Here is a 16702-nt window from a genome sequence, read left to right as displayed (position 1 = left end):
CCAACTAATTTCTCTGTTCTTTCTCTAACTCTGTCAATAAGTATCCTACCCTACACTTTTCCTATTATACTAAGAAGACAAATGCCCCTATGATTACCACACACTTCTTTTTCCCCTTTTCCTTTGTATCAGGGAATAATTATACCTGACTTCCAATCCTCCGGGACTCTACCTTCCTCTCAGGCCGATCTGCACATCTTCCACATCCATTCTACTACTATCTCTCCCCCATGCTTCAGCATTTCACCACACACTCCATCAATTCCTGGGGCTTTCCCCGATTTAACTTTCTTCATTGCTTCCACAACTTCTATCTTACTGATTTCTTCCGGTCTTCTCACCTCCCTCCTTCTCCCAGCCATTCCCCAGCCACTTATACTCGCATTACTTCCATCCTCTATGTTTAGCAATTCCTTAAAGTGTTCTCTCCATCTGCTCACTTTTTCTCCCTTCTCCACTAGTAATCTACCATTTTTATCTTTCACTCCCCTGCTAACTTCACTTCCACCCTGTCTTACTCTTTTCACCTCTTTCCAGAACATTTTCTTACAGTCCCTCCACTTTACACTCAAATTCCTTCCAAATTCCTCATCCACTCTCTTCTTACTCTCTCTTACTAATCTTTTCATCTCTCTCTTTCTTTCTACATATAACTCTCTGTTCCACCTCTCAACTTCTTCCATGCCCTTATTTCTCATCCATTCATTGTATGCTTTCTTCTTTTGTGCCACAGTCTGTCTCACCTCTTCAGTCCACCACGCTGTTCTTTGCACCCCCCTCCGTCTTCTCTTCCTTCCACACACCACATCACATGCTGCACATATTTCTTCTGTAAATATCCTACACACACCTTCCACGTCTCCCATCTGCTCCAATTCATATTTGCCCAATCGTTCCTCCACTTCTCTCTTATACTCTGCCTTTTTCTCATCCTTTTGTAACCTTTCCACTCTCCTTGCAACTACTCCTTCCTCTCGTCTTTCCCTTCTTCTATTCCCCTATCTTACTTGAATCCTAATTCTGGCCACCACCAAGTAGTGGTCAGAAAGTCCACTCTCCCAACCTCTATAAGCTCTTGCATCCATTACACATCTTCGCATCCTTTCATCCACACACGCATAATCAATCATTGCCTTTCTTTCATTCTGTTCACCACCCACCCTTCTCATCACTCGCTATGTATACCTGTGGATCATTTTATGCCTGAAGAGGGTATTGGCTATCACCAACCCCCTCCCAGCACAAATGTCCATTAATGCACTCCCATTCTCATCTGTCTCAGCAGGCACACCTCACTCTCCAACTATTCCATCCACCTTCACATTCCCAACTTTACCATTCATATCACGAATGACGAATGAGGATATAAAGGAGCGTTGTAGTGTTATGTGGATGTGATACGAAGCATTATGAGGAACACACTGAGGTGGTTTGGCCATGTGGAGAGGATGGAGGGTGAAAGACTGACGAAGAGAGTGTATGTGAGTGAGGTGGAGGGGGGAAGAGGGAGGGGGAGGCCGAGGATGAGATGGAGGGATGGGGTGGAGAGGTATATGAGAGAGGAGGGTGTGAGTTGGGAGCAGGGCAGTGAAATGGCGGGGGACAGGGCGACTTGGAGGCGATTTGTTTGTGGCCACCCCAAATGGGATTGAGGTGTCGGGCAATAGATAGATAGATAGAGATCACCGATCAAAAACACTCTCTCATTCCTTCCAAACTTTTCCATGCACACTTCTACATTTGTCCAGAACTCTTCTCTCACTCTTTTAGCACGATCTTGCGTTGGCGCATACACACACACACAATCGCCCACATTTGTATTCCAACTTTCAACTTTACCTACACAATCCTTGACCCAACTGATCTATACTGTCTTATGCTCTTCTTCCATCGTTTACTCACAACTATACATACTCCTTCCTTTGCCCTCTCATTCTCACCTACTCCTGCACATATACCCCATCCATACTCCCATTCTCTCACACTTTCTCCTCTCCATTTTGTTTCAGTTATTCCACATACATCCACTTTCGCACCCTCAAGCACCTGGACAATCTCTCTCTCTCTTTCATAAGTACTGTAGTTAATTTAAATACAGATTTTTGACTAGATGTCATATAGTTGTGTGTGAACCTGTATGGTTATAAAAGTTATGATATCTTCCAATTGAAAGTGCCGATTCTGTATATGACTGTCAAATCGGAATTTCTAACATGCCACCATGCTCAATCTCTCTTAGTTCATCTCACAGGTTGAGCATCTGCATGTGTTCTGCTTGTTACTGTGGTTCCGTTAATGAACTCCATTCTTTATCCCTGTGAAAAATGGGTCCTAAACATGCTGCTCAGGGTGCATTCGCTGCTAGGGAGCCTAAGCGTCAGAGGAAAGTGATGTCAGTGGAAGACAAAATGAAATTGGTGAACATGGTGCCAGAGATGAGGTCATTTGTGGCTGTTTGGCAGTCCTGGTAATTTCAACTGTAAATCATTTAGGCCGTAATGTCCAAACGGCCTAAACAACATGCGGCCTAAATTGTATACAGTACAGCCTAAGTAGCCAGACTTCATCAAGTTGACGTTGCTGAAGTTAGGTTAGGTTAGATTAGATCACAACCTGAATGACTTACAGCTGAAATAACCCGGACCCCTGTCGGGTTTCACTGTGGCGTGAAGCAGAGCATGGTGTGTTACATCTTCTCATGGGCACATACAGTACACTGTGGGCATACTGTACTGATTACAGTATTATCCTGTACAGTATCATACAGTAAACAACACTCTCTCTAACACATTTGTAAACTATAAGCAGTGATGACAGTGTTCACCAATACATATAAGGTACTGAGTGGGTAGGTTTTTCGATTATTCAGCAAATCTAGTTACCCGGCATCGGCCCGGTCCCATAGATTCCGAATAATTGAACTTTTCTTCTTTCTTCTTCTTCTTCTTCTAATTATTATTATTATTATTATTATTATTATTATTATTGGTTGGTGGCAGTGCTCCCATCCGCTCACTTAGTGTCGTGCTGCTCTCGGGTGCCTGCCCTTTCCTTTCTTCCTTCTCTCCATCCTTCCTCTTCTGTTTTTCTTTCCTTCATTCTCCCCTTTTCCCTCTGTTTATGGGTGACTCTACACTGAGTGACAAGCCAAATGGTTTCCTGTACACCAGGAAACCATTTACTATGTTGGGTGGTAACCATATAACCAAATTATGGTGCCTAGTGGTTTAGTGGGCAATTAAGGCACTCCAAGTGGATTGAGCCGATGCAGGTTTATATCCAAGGGGTGGTTAGGGTTTATTGCTCACATTATGCCACTCAGGGATGAGTGAGACTGCTCACTCTCATCTTAATGTCACAACCAGCTTGCCTAACCCCAAGCTCCTGAGCGTCTCATGGGGCAATGCCGGATTAGATGATGAGTGAATGGATAAATTATTATTATTATTATTATTATCATACATCATTGCCAGACGCCATGTATCCCAGACGGGGTGGCCAGTGGCTTAGAGTTAATTGTTTTACAGGGAGGGGCACTAATCCTCCACCAACCCCACTTGACATGTAGGGATGCCAACAGCATCTGGTGTTCCCAGGCGGTCACCCATCCAAGTACTAACCAGACCCAACGTTGCTTAACTTCGCTGATCGGACGGGAAGCGGTGTACTCAACGTGGTATTATTGTTATTATTGTTATTCATCATCATCCGGACCTCCTTTCCCACCCTAGGGCAGGGTGAGGAGTAGCAATGGCCAAATTTGGTACTCCAGTGGGCCACGCTTCCAATCGCTCATTAATCAAGCCTCCGGAATTCTGGCTGTATGTGATAAGTCAAAAACGTTCACCATGTTCTGTAGCCTGACACAAACCTATCCAATAGAGTCAGTCCGGATGCTGTTACGTTAAAAAGGGGTGCCAAATCCCTGATCGTGCACTTCTCCTCACAATCTTCATCCAGCCTGCTCGATCTCTTGTCAGTCCCCTAGCCGCACCAACTTCCAAACTTCTCTTCTTCACACACTCATCTACCATATCTCTCCACCTTCTTCTTGACCTATCTCGCCTCCTCCCTCCTTCAGATGCGCTCAGATATACCTTTTTCGCCACTCTATTGTTATCCTTTCTCTCCACATGACCATACCATCTCGGTACACTCCTCAGTTCTGTTGTCCACAGACCTCCTCACTCCACATCTTTCACAAATCACTGTATTTTGTATCCTGTCCACTCTGTGTACTTCACATACATTCTTCAGCAGTCCCATCTCCACTGCTGTCACTCCTGACTTTTCATTTTCTTGCCACACCATAGTCTCATATCCATATGTTATAAGTTGGCACTAACACTTGTTCATATAAGTCCTTGTGCAGATGCAACACTCAAGCCTCTGTTTCTTATCAAGGCCTTCATTGCACCAGCTACTTTTCTTCCTGTGTCACTCAACTTTCCACTTCTTTTGCACACTTTCTTCTGTTTTATATCACTGTACCCAGGTATTTGAACTCTCTCACCAATTCCAGTCTCTCTCCATTCACTGTAACATCACACTGGGAGTCACCTTCTCTCTCAGTAACCATCGTTTTACTCTTTTCTACATATACTGTTAAGGCACAACACTCACAGACATCAGCAAAACTCTGCACTAGCCTACCAGATTCTTGTCCGGTATTTGCAAGTAGTACTGCATCATCAGCGTACAACAAATTTGAGATAGTCCATCCATCACCATTCCTTACCAGTGCCATCCCTTTCTCCATTACTCATGTTTTTAGTTGTCTCATCACCCCATCCATATATATATATTGAACAACCTTGGGGACATCACACAACCTTGTCGCACACCCACACTGATCGTGAACCATTCGCATGGATGCCTATTAACCCTGACACATGCTTCACTACCATCATAAAAACTCTTGATGGCACCCAGCAGCTTACCATGTACACTGTACGTGCGCAAAACCTTCCACAATCCCTCTCTGTCTACCTTTTTGTATGCCTTTTCCAAATCCATGAAATCCATGTACACCTTATAGTCCTTCTCACAAGCCTTCTCCACTATCTGTCTCACAGCAAATATTTGAGCCATACATCCTCTGCCACTCCTAAAGCCACCCTCTTCATCACTCACTAGGACTTCTGATGTCACACTTTTTTTCTCAAATAATTCTTCCTTATACCTTCCCTGCCACACTCAGTAAACTTATGTCACGATAATTCTTGCACTCACTTCGCTCACCTTTATTTTTGTACAGGGGTACAATCACAGTATTTTTCCACTCTGCTTGCACAGTTTCACTCATCCATGTCTTCTTACATGTCTCCAACAAGCACATCATTCTGCTCTCTCATTCATTCATTCATTCAGTCATTATCCAATCCTGCATTCCCCATGAGTAGCGTAGGAGCCTGGGACTGGGCAAGTTGATCCTGACATTTAAGATGAGCGTGACCAGCCTCACTCATCTCTGAGTGGCATTACCTGAGCAATGAACCTCAACTACCCCTTAGATATAAACCTTCACTGGTTTAATCCGATTGGAGCACCGTAATTACTCACTAAACCACCAGGCGCCAAAATTTGGTTATATGGTTACCACTCAATGTAGTAAATGGTTTCCTGGTGTACAGGAAACCATTTGGCTTGTCACTTTGTGTTGAGTGACCCACAGGCTGAAGGAAGAGGAAAGAATGAAGGAAAGAAGGACAGAAGAGGGAGTGTAAAGTCACTCATAGGCAGAAGGACAAGGAAAGAATGAAGGAAAGAAAGACAGAAGAGGATGGATGGTAAGAAGGATGGAGGAGAGGAAAGGGCAGATACCTGAGAGCAGCACTACATCGTGTGAGTGGATGGTGAGTGTCCCCACCTACCACTCTCTCCACTACACTTAACCCTTCGTTAGTCTTGTGGGGGTATTCAAACGTTTTTAGTCCGGTGGGGGGTTACAACACCCCAATACAAAAATACATGTAGTGTTACTAACATGTAAAATATATTCATACTGCCACCAGCATATCTCTGCAATCACTAATGAAAAGATTGAATGCCTTGTAGGTGGTGTTTATTAGTTTATAATAAAATAGAGTAAATTACCTATCTGTCTATCTATTGCCAGATGCCTCAATCCCGTTTGGGGTGGCCACAAACAAATCGCCTCCATGTCGCCCTGTTCCCCACCATTTCACTACCCTGCTCCCAACTCACACCTCCCTCTCTCATATACCTCTCCACCCCATCCCTCCATCTCATCCTCGGCCTCCCCCTCCTTCTTCCCCCCTCCACCTCACTCACATACACTCTCTTTGTCAGTCTCTCACCCTCCATCCTCTCCACATGGCCTAACCACCTCAGTGTGTTCCTCATAATGCTTCCTATCACATCCACACCACAACGCTCCTTTATATCCACATTCATCAGCCTCTCTCTCCATGTGACTCCACAGGCTCCTCTTAAATAACTCATTTCCACTGCTCTCGCTCTTGACTTGTGTCCTTCCAACAACGTCCAAGCTCCACTTCCATACGTTAGAGTTGGTATCACAATACTGTCATGTAGTAACTTTTTCACTTCCATGCTCACTTCCCTGTTTCTTATCACTGCTTTCAAAGAACCAGCAACCTTTCTTCCTTGCTGTACCCTTTCAAGCACTTCACCCTCCAAACCTCCATCCTTACTCATCACACTACCCAAGTTCTTAAACGTACTCACATTTTCCAATTCCTCACCATCCAACCTCGCTGTACATTCACTGACTTCATCTCTCTCAAAGACCATCACTTTACTCTTCTCTACATTCACCTTTAGATTCCGTTTCTTACACACTCTCCCAAACTCATCCACCAAGCCTTGCAGCTCCCCTTCGTCTTCATTCAACAACACAGTATCATCTGCAAACAACAGTACAGGGAGTTTCCAAACACTATCCTCTCTCACCAGGGCCACTCCAACATCCACTACCCTACCTTGTACCTCTTTTATTACCCCATCCATGTACAGATTGAACAACCACAGAGACATGACACATCCCTGTTTCAACCCAACCTTCAAAGAGAAAAATTCACTTAGTTCACCATCCACACGCACTGCAGCCTTCGCACCATTGTACATACTTTTCACAGCATTCAACAACTTCCCATCTACTCCATATATTCTTAGTACTTTCCACAATCTTTGTCTATCCACTCTGTCATATGCTTTCTCCAAATCCATGAAAGGCGCATACAACTTCTTTCCCTTCTCTAGAAACTTTTCCACTAAATATCTAAGAATGAATATCTGATCTACACAACCTCTTCCCTTCCTAAAGCCTCCCTGTTCTTCTCCAACTAATTTCTCTGTTCTTTCTCTAACTCTGTCAATAAGTATCCTACCCTACACTTTTCCTATTATACTAAGAAGACAAATGCCCCTATGATTACCACACACTTCTTTTTCCCCTTTTCCTTTGTACCAGGGAATAATTATACCTGACTTCCAATCCTCCAGGACTCTACCTTCCTCCCAGGCCAGTCTGCACATCTTCCACATTCATTCTACTACTATCTCCCCCCCATGCTTCAGCATTTCACCACACACTCCATCACTTCCTGGGGCTTTCCCCAATTTGATTTTCTTCATTGCTTCCACAACTTCTATCCTACTGATTTCTTCCTGTCTTCTGACCTCCCTCCTTCTCCCAGCCATTCCTCAGCCACTTATACTCGCATTACTTCCATCCTCTATGTTCAACAATTCCTTAAAGTGTTCTCTCCATCTGCTCACTTTTTCTTCCTTCTCCACTAGTAATCTACCATTTTTATCTTTCACTCCCCTGCTAACCTCACTTCCACCCTGTCTTATATAATATCAGTAAAAAAATAACAAATGGACTCATAACTCATTTGTCAGGTAAACACGCACAGGAAAATACATTTTGTGATTTTTAAAATCAGTATAATAATAAAATATAGACAAAAATAAGATAAAATACCAATGTATACCACCATATGATCTAAATGGTGACTGGACACTCCAAGGAGGGGGGAAAAGTGGCCCTCTCTCTCACTGTAGCAGAGGCAGGACTAAATCAGTTCACATGCTCCCTCCCCTCACTGAATCAGGAGAGTACTGGAACGGAGAGAAATATTCGAATTACCAGCTTGGAAGTATGAGTTTTAAGAAAAATTTGGGGTGCCAAAACACCCCACCTGACTAACGAAGGGTTAATCATCTCTGCATGCACCTCATAAACCCCAGCTGCTTTCCCAGTTTTCAGCCGCTTCACAGCGTTCTTCACCTGTGCAAGTGTCATGTTTCCTGGCACTGCATTCCTTCTCTGCACACCCCCAGAACCAATCATGTTGTCAGCCTCTGTGCTCTCTCTGTTCCCATTCATCAGGCTTTCAAAGTATTCTTTCCATCTGGTCCTTATGTCATCCCCATGGGTTAATAATCTACTACTTTCATCCTTCACATCTTTACATTTCTTTCTTCTTTCACTTCTACATTTCCACATCTCTTTCCAGAATAACTTCCTATTTTCAGAGTAGTTTTCATTCATTTTTGTTCCTAGATCATCATTTACCACCTCCTTTTTCCTCTTCACTAGTCTCTTTATGTGCTTCATGCTCTCAATATATTCAATATATTTCAGTTGAACCTCTGTCCTGTAACCAATCTTGCCACTTCTTCCTCTTTTCCTCCACTGCATCCTTAACCTTTTCATCCCATCATGCCATACCTTTCTTCTTTATGGTTACTCGTGCCACACCAGACACTGCTTTAACATTTATAACTAAGCAATCCCTATATGCATTCCACAGGCTGTCCAGATCCATTTCATTCCAATTCACTTGATTCTAACTCCTCCTCTGTATTGTGGTCCTGTATTCATCTGCCATTTCTTTGAACCTCAGCATCTAGACTTATCAGTGTTTGTCCCTGACTGCTCCTCTGTCTCCTGGTCCACCTCACTCCTCTCAGCTTGATCTTGCATACCACAATCATACGATCTGAGAGACCTCCACATCGTCGTCTCAAGGCCGCCGTTCCCAGCATTGTCCTCTCTGTGAGCACGTAATCAATCAGGCTCCTTTCAACACGATCCCCATTCCCTTTGTACCATGTACTGTATATTTATATTCATCTTTGTGTTGAAATACGAGTTACAAACACACAACCTCCTTTCCTGACACATATGTTTCAGTTGCTTCCGATTATCATTTTCACCTGGTACTCCATTACAATCCATTATGTTATCCTCAGGACCAGTGCCTACTCTTCCATTCGTATCACCCATTACAATCACATTACAACTCCTGGGTATTTCTCCCACTGCTTCATCCAACTCATCCCCAAACCTCTCTTTCTCTCTCTCACTCCTGCCTTCACACAGTGCATATACTACTATTATTGTTATTACTGTATTATCAGTCCTATATAGGGCTTAAATATTACATATTTTTCTCTTTAGAATTTTGAGGACCCAGTTAGGATGTCAAAAACAAATCAAGTTTTTGTACCTTACAGCTCTGTGATGTCATATCTAAATGGGAAACGGCTCTTAGAGAAAAAGGGTCTGGCAAGTTTGAAAACACCAAGGTCATACGTCTCCTGTACAAGTAAGTGTTACTGTTATCATCAAAGGCAGCCATGACTGTGGCTGGCATGCTGTGTGTATGATGGTGTGGATTGTCATATCTAAATGGGAAACGGCTCTTAGAGAAAAAGGGTCTGGCAAGTTTGAAAACACCAAGGTCATACGTCTTCTGTACAAGTAAGTGTTACTGTTATCATCAAAGGCAGCTATGACTGTGGCTGGCATGCTGTGTGTATGATGGTATGGATTGAAACTGTAAAACTTGCAGGAGTTAAGGTTGTCTCTGTTGCTAGTTTTAAATGTCTGGAAGCTGTCATATCTATATATGAGAAAATGTAGTATGAAGTTAAAGTAAGATCACCTCAAGGAAAAAAAAGAGTACTATGAGATCCTAGTTTTATGAGAGATCTGGACAGTGAGTGAGAGAGAACATTCTGTATCACAAGGTTTTGAAATTATCATTCTTAGAACAGTTGCAGGCATAAAGAGGATGGATGATGTATGTAACAGTGAAATTTATTAAATTTATGGGTGATATGGAGGCATATGAGGGAGGGGGGAGTGAGTTGGGGGGAGGGCAGTCAAATGGTGGGTGACAGAGCGACTTGGAGGCGTTTTGTCTGCCACCACCCTTTGCGGGATTAGAGCATCGGGCTATAAATAGATAGATAGAGATAGATATGGAATGGAAGAAAGTTCAAATCACTGAGTGGATAAGAATGAGTTCATTGAGATGGTATGGGTGTATACAAAGAATGCACATAGATTGGGTGTCAGGGAAAGGTTATGAAAGTGAAATTGAAGATAGTGTTTGTAGGGACAGACCTTATGTGCTATGGGGGAAGAGAACAGAGCAATATGAGAGTGTTGGCGAGAGAAGGGAAAGAATAGGATGAGGAGTGTTTGAGAGAGTGAGTGGGTTGTGATGAGAAAATAGGTGTGAAACATTTGTGTCAAGGCCACCCTTTCAGGGATTCTGAAGAGAGAGCAAAGCTTCAGAGGTGATGATGATGATGATTGTGGTTGTTGTTTTTATGGTGGTGATGATCTCAGGCCCATCTGAACTTGAACCTGGTGGACTGGAGGGTAAGTTGCCTTTCCCCTCCAGTCCACCATTCTCCTTTTGGGAGATAGGGAGAGAATTGAAGGATAGTTGTACTGTATACTGTAAATTGGCAGGGGAGAGGTCAAGTCATATGAGTGCCACCACATGAAGTCATCCTTATCCAGCACCAAGAATTATATGCAGATGTTGAAAGTGATTCATCCATTTAAGTGCTACATAATTAACTTTTCTTCTACCTAAACATCTATTGTGTTCATTCCCATCCACCTGTCACCAAATTACCAACTTAATTACTATCTTTCAGGTCACGGCTGTACTACCGAGCAGCTGCCAAACATGAAACAGACAGAGAGAAGTTGCTGTTGTGCTACCAGGTCAACCAGCAGATACAGCAGGGCAAGTTCCCTATCACAAGAGAGTTGGCGCTAGAACTTGCAACCCTTATGGCACAGGTGGGTAGTTTGTATTTCTATAGTGTTAAGATAATCATAATTAAAACTGGACCCAAGTCAAGAATTAAATGTGTAACAACCAGGCTGTGATTACAGGGTATGGGTAGGCCACCATTTGTAGTAATTGGTTATGGAACTGCTTTTGCCACATTTTGTCAGCAATATAACAATGTACAGTATATTGTCTGGCGTAATAGAACCAGTGGCCTGTCAGATGCTGTCAGAATGTCACATTATGCAAAAGGCCCCCCCAAGAGGTCCCTAACCCCCAACCCTATAACACTTGTCCACTGTCTAACCCCTACAAAATGCTTTAAAACATCAAAAAACAGCCAATAGGTATTCCTTATAATAAGATACTCTGATGTACTGTTAAGTACACTAATTTTATGTACAGAAGCAATTTCATATTGATGAGGGGTTAATATCTAAGTCCTCCTGTTGGAAGGCCTGTTTTTTTTTTTTCCCCAGCAGTGCTGTTAAAACACATACATTGGAAAACCCTAAACGCTATACACCATCAAAAGACAACTAAAAGACTGTGTGACCGTGAGTGTTAAGAATGAGGTCAGCTTGAGATGGAACTGCCAGTTACAAATGACAGGTAGGAGTTTCGTTGGATAGGCGCATAGTGGATGGTTGGGAGTTGGGGAAGAGACAGGTGGATCTTTTTTTTGTCCTCCCCTCCCCTCTCTTCTCGGTATATAATGGGGGCACCTCTGAGCAAAAATTAGTGCTTGTGCAATACGTATGAAAAAATTCCCACTGCACAGTAACATAATAAATGAGCATAATGCAAAAAGATATGAGCATTATATTAGCTTCAAATAGAAACTTACTGTAATATTTTCCTTAACATTCAAGCTCGCATGGAATTCTGTCTGGCAGAAAACCATGTTGTTGAACGAAAGTCGTCTTCAGAGATATAGATAAGGAGACAGAAAAACTGATGGAAAGGCAGGCATATGCCTTGGAGAGATTTGTCATTGTTGTTATTTTATTCTCAGTATCAACAAACACATTTAGAAAGCCAAGATGAATACGAGTGTAAACTATTCCCACGAGGAAAATGAATTATACAGACAGACACATGCCATTTGAGATTCAGGATGTGTGCTATTTTATTCTTGATAAAGACAGATGATTACATCCATCTTTGGAAGGAAATTGTCTTCTAAGTAAGATAAACAGATGGACAGACAAACAGAGACAGGCTCTTGATTATTGATTCATGTTGACTTGTTTCATTTGTGGCTCCACCAGATGACGTGATTCAGATTAAGTGTTAACAGACTCCTGTTGTAGAGGAAGATGCGATAGACAATGGGATAGACGAACAGAGGGAAAGACAAACAGACAGTTTCTCAGTTATTATTTCATATTGGTTGTTATTTCACTCCTGCTAAAGACAGACAGTTTTCTGCCAGATGAGTCTATTTAACTTAATGAAAATAAACGTAGGTTCCAATTAGTTCATTATCAAATAATGCGAACTGCCAGATGAGTTTATTTAGCTTAATGAAAATACATCTAAGTTCCAATTAGTGCATGATCAAATAGTGCAGTTCCCAAATAGTGCAAGCTGTCTCCTGATATCCACACTGTCTCAAATAAACAATGCTGGTGAAGCCACCACAGCAGATGTGATTACTGCAGCATCTATCAAGGATGCATTGCAGGAGCTGAGACAAGAGGAGGTTATACCGATGCCAGCAACACCAGAAATACCAGGAGAGCTCTCCATAATGCAAATCAGCCGAATCTTGGCTGCTGCAGATGCCTTAACCCTTTGGCTGCAGCGGCCATGACGACAACCTACTGAATGTGCACAGTGTGGAGAAATAGGAAAAAATGGTGTGTTTTCAACTTGATCTTAAGAGCTAATATTTTTGTCAGACAAACCTGAATCTTTCTGCTGTTGTTTGCAACAAACTGCATGTCTGTATGTATTCCAAGCCCGGACCAGCTCAGATCAGCTCATCGAGAGGGGGGGAGGGGGGCAGCAAACCAGTATAGACCAGCTCATCGAGGGTATGTGTACACGCTTGCGTGTATGTACACACAAATGAGCAGCTGGAGAGAGCGGACGTCCCAGCCATCGCTCCTAACCTTAAGTAGTTTCAGGAATTTTGTCTGTCCTGTCTCCTAAGGTCTTGCCTTAAATTTGAAATAATGAAAGTTAATAGACTACCAAAAATGTAAAGATTTATTGGCTATAGTATACATGAATGTTTGTAGTTTTTTCGGTAACAGCTGTTTTGGTACTTTACATTAAACATGGCCGAAAATATAAACAATGAGGGACTGGAATTTCAAGGATTTGATGCTAATACCAATGTTATGGACCTGGTTAAAACATTAATTATGAGGATTAGTGAACTCGAAAAGAAAGTAGAGAATCTAGTGATAAAAGATGTGTCTGAAAATACAGAAACCACCATACAGAGTCTGATCCAGTCCAATGAAACAGCCAATGAAGAAATTAGGAATTTGAAGCGGGAAAATGTTGAACTGAGGAGGAAACTAGAAGAGAGTACTAATAAAACGGAGAAGGTGAGTAATGTATTAGAAGAACATAAGGCAAAGTGGGCACATGTAGAAGAAGAACAGAAAGAAGTGGTCAGTTTAAGAGAGATCATCCAGGAAGAAAGGGAAATGAACAAGAAAGAAATGGAAGAAAATGTAGTGAAAATACTGAAGAAAAAAGAGAAAATAGTGAGAGAAACTGTAGAAAGGAACAGATGTGTGGTAGTATTTGGAAACAGGGAAGAGGAAGAAAAGGTTAGGTTCGCAAGACTCGAGAGAGACACGAACATGGTGAGAGGAATATTAGGCAAGATTGACCCCGAAGGAGACAAGTGGGTAAAAGAAATTGAGGAAGTAAGGAGGATAGGGCCTTACAAGAAAGGGGAAACAAGACCAATGAGAGTCAAGTTTACATCAGAAAGTGTAATAAATGAGATACTTAAAGTGACCTGGAAATTAAGCAAAGAGGCGGGGATGGAAAATATTATAATAAGAAAAGATCTGAATGAAGAAGAAAGAGAAGTTTTAAAATCATTAAAGGAAGAAGTAAAGGAAAAAAATGATAAGAGGACAGAGGAAGAATGTAATACTTTTTTTTGGAGAGTATTGGATAGGAAAGAAAGGAAATGGTATTTAAGGAAATAGCAGTGAAGGAAACTAGGGGGGATGGTTGTGAAAGATCAGAAGTTGAGGAAGTGGTACGGACAGAGAGTAGGAGAGAAGAGGGTATTAATAATGTCAAAAATAATTTGAAGGTGATATATACTAATGTTGATGGTTTCATATCGACAAGGATCGAAATTAATGATTTCTTGAGAGAACATGAACCTGATGTCATGTGCTTTGTAGAGACCAAATTAAGAGAAAATATTGATGTTCATTTGGGAGATGGTAAATACAAACTGTGGAGAAAAGACAGAAAAGAAAAAAAGGGAGGAGGAGTGATGATAGCAGTGAAGAACAACATAAATGTAGATACTGTGGAAATGGGAGAAGGCAGGGCTGAAGTGATATATATGAAATTAGAAACTGGAGAGAATGTTAAGAGAGATATGGCGGTAGTGTATGTTCCCCCAAAGACGAGAGCATGGAAGGATGACGAATACCATGAGATGTTGTCAGATATGGCTAGCTACTTGCAAAAAATAATTGAGAAAAGTAATAATATAATTTTGGTGGGTGACTTTAATTGTAAAGAGGTGAACTGGGAGGAATGGTACTCGGGAGGCGGCGAGGATTCGTGGGGCACTATGTTATTAAATATAATAATGAATAATGTGATGACGCAATGGGTCAAAGAAGAGACACGGTTTCGAGGTGAGGACACACCAGCAAGGTTAGATTTACTGTTCACCAAAGAACCCGATGTAATAGAATCATTGGAATATCTCTGTCCTTTGGGAAAAAGTGATCACGTGGTCATTGAGTTCCAGATGTTAATAGGAAACGTCGAGCCAAGAGACGAGCTTCATAGACAGGGAAGATACAACTTTGGGAAAGCAAATTTTACAGGATTGAGAAACTTTTTTGAAAATGCGGATTGGAGAAAATTCAGAGAAACAAGAGAGATACAGAGGAAGTGGGATATCTTTCTAGACCTCTATAATTTGGGAGTGGAAAAACTTGTACCAAGAGTAAGAGGGAAAGAAAACAGGAAAAAGGAGTGGTTTAATAGAAGGTGTATGATAGCAAAAAAAGAGAGAGATAAGGCGTGGAACAATTGGAGAAAAAGAGGTAACGACAGAACAAAGGAAGAATATAAGAGAACAAGAAATGAATACAAAAGAATACGTAGAGAAGAAGAAAGGAATTTTGAAAAAGGTATAATTGACAAATGCAAGGATGAACCCAAACTGTTTTATAGATTTGTTAATGGCAAACTGAAACAAAAGGAAGGAATCACCAAACTGAAAGTAGAAGGAGAGGTCTTTAAGGATGCGGCAATGCAAGCAGAAATAATGAACAAACGTTTCCAGTCAGTTTTCACAAAAGAAAAGGAGCTTGTGGAAGGGGAGGGAGTGATTAGAAATGTTCCGGTGATGAAAGATATAAAAGTGGAGGTACAGGAAGTGTATAAATTACTGGAAACTCAGGATGTAAGGAAAGCCCCAGGACCTGATGGAATTTCTAATTGGGTACTGAAGGAATGCAGAGAACAACTGGCGGATAAAATTCACAGCTTAATTGTATGCTCACTGGAAGAGGGGAAAGTGCCAAAAGAATGGAAGAGGGCAAATGTGGTACCAATTTACAAGGGAGGAAACAGGGAAGAACCCCTGAATTATAGACCAGTGTCTCTAACCAGCATGGTCGCAAAATTGTGTGAGAGAATCCTGAAAGACAGATGGATAAAATATCTGGAAGAGATGAATATTTTGGCTGAATGTCAGTTTGGATTCAGAAGTGGAAGGTCATGTGTTTCAAACTTGTTGAGCTTTTACTCAAGAGCGATTAATGTGGTACAGGAGAGAGATGGTTGGGTGGATTGTGTGTACTTAGACTTAGAGAAGGCCGTTGACAAGGTACCTCATAAGAGACTAATGTGGAAACTAGAATATATAGGAGGACTAAAGGGCAAACTTCTGGAATGGATGAGAGACTTTTTGAGAGACAGACAAATGAGGACAGTAATAAAGGAAAAGATGTCTGGATGGAGGGAAGTAACAAGTGGAGTCCCTCAAGGCTCAGTGTTGGCGCCAGTAATGTTCCTGATTTACGTAAATGATATGGTAGATGGAGTGAACAGTTATGCAAGTCTGTTTGCTGATGATGTAAAGATCTTGAGGAAGATAGAGGTTGAGGAGGATTGTAAAATACTGCAGGAGGATTTGGATAGGATACACAATTGGAGCCGGACGTGGGAAATGAAATTTAATGTAAAGAAATGTAAAATATTGGAAATGGGTAAAAGTACCAGGAGACCATCACTGAATTATTTTTTGGGTAATGAATTAATCACAAAAAGGAGAGAAGAGAAAGATTTGGGAGTGCTGGTCCAAGATAGTTTGTCACCAGAAAAGCACATTAACAAGATTGTTGGAGAGACTTATAAACTCTTGACTAACATCCATTATATGG

The 16702-nt window shown here is 41.7% G+C and overlaps 1 protein-coding gene and 1 non-coding gene across 2 annotated transcripts in view; one reads left to right on the top strand and one right to left on the bottom strand.

The window, feature by feature from the left end:
- LOC145405833 (uncharacterized protein CG43867) overlaps positions 1–16702 on the top strand; it is a 329511-nt gene that overhangs the window by 279716 nt on the left and 33093 nt on the right. Inside the window, exons 22-23 of the mRNA XM_080277076.1 lie at positions 9511–9602; positions 10951–11098. Of these exons, the coding sequence (XP_080133202.1) occupies positions 9511–9602; positions 10951–11098 (240 nt within the window). The remainder of the gene's footprint in view (positions 1–9510; positions 9603–10950; positions 11099–16702) is intronic.
- LOC145405946 (5S ribosomal RNA) lies at positions 3572–3690 on the bottom strand. The gene has a single exon (XR_013898482.1). It is a non-coding gene; the product is annotated as a 5S ribosomal RNA (ribosomal RNA).

Source organism: Coenobita brevimanus, chromosome 68 (genome assembly GCF_032717465.1).
Source record: "Coenobita brevimanus isolate Jiangsu-jjx chromosome 68, ASM3271746v2, whole genome shotgun sequence".
In the NCBI taxonomy this organism is placed as follows: Eukaryota; Metazoa; Arthropoda; class Malacostraca; order Decapoda; family Coenobitidae; genus Coenobita; species Coenobita brevimanus.
This window is presented reverse-complemented; position numbering and strand designations above follow the sequence as displayed.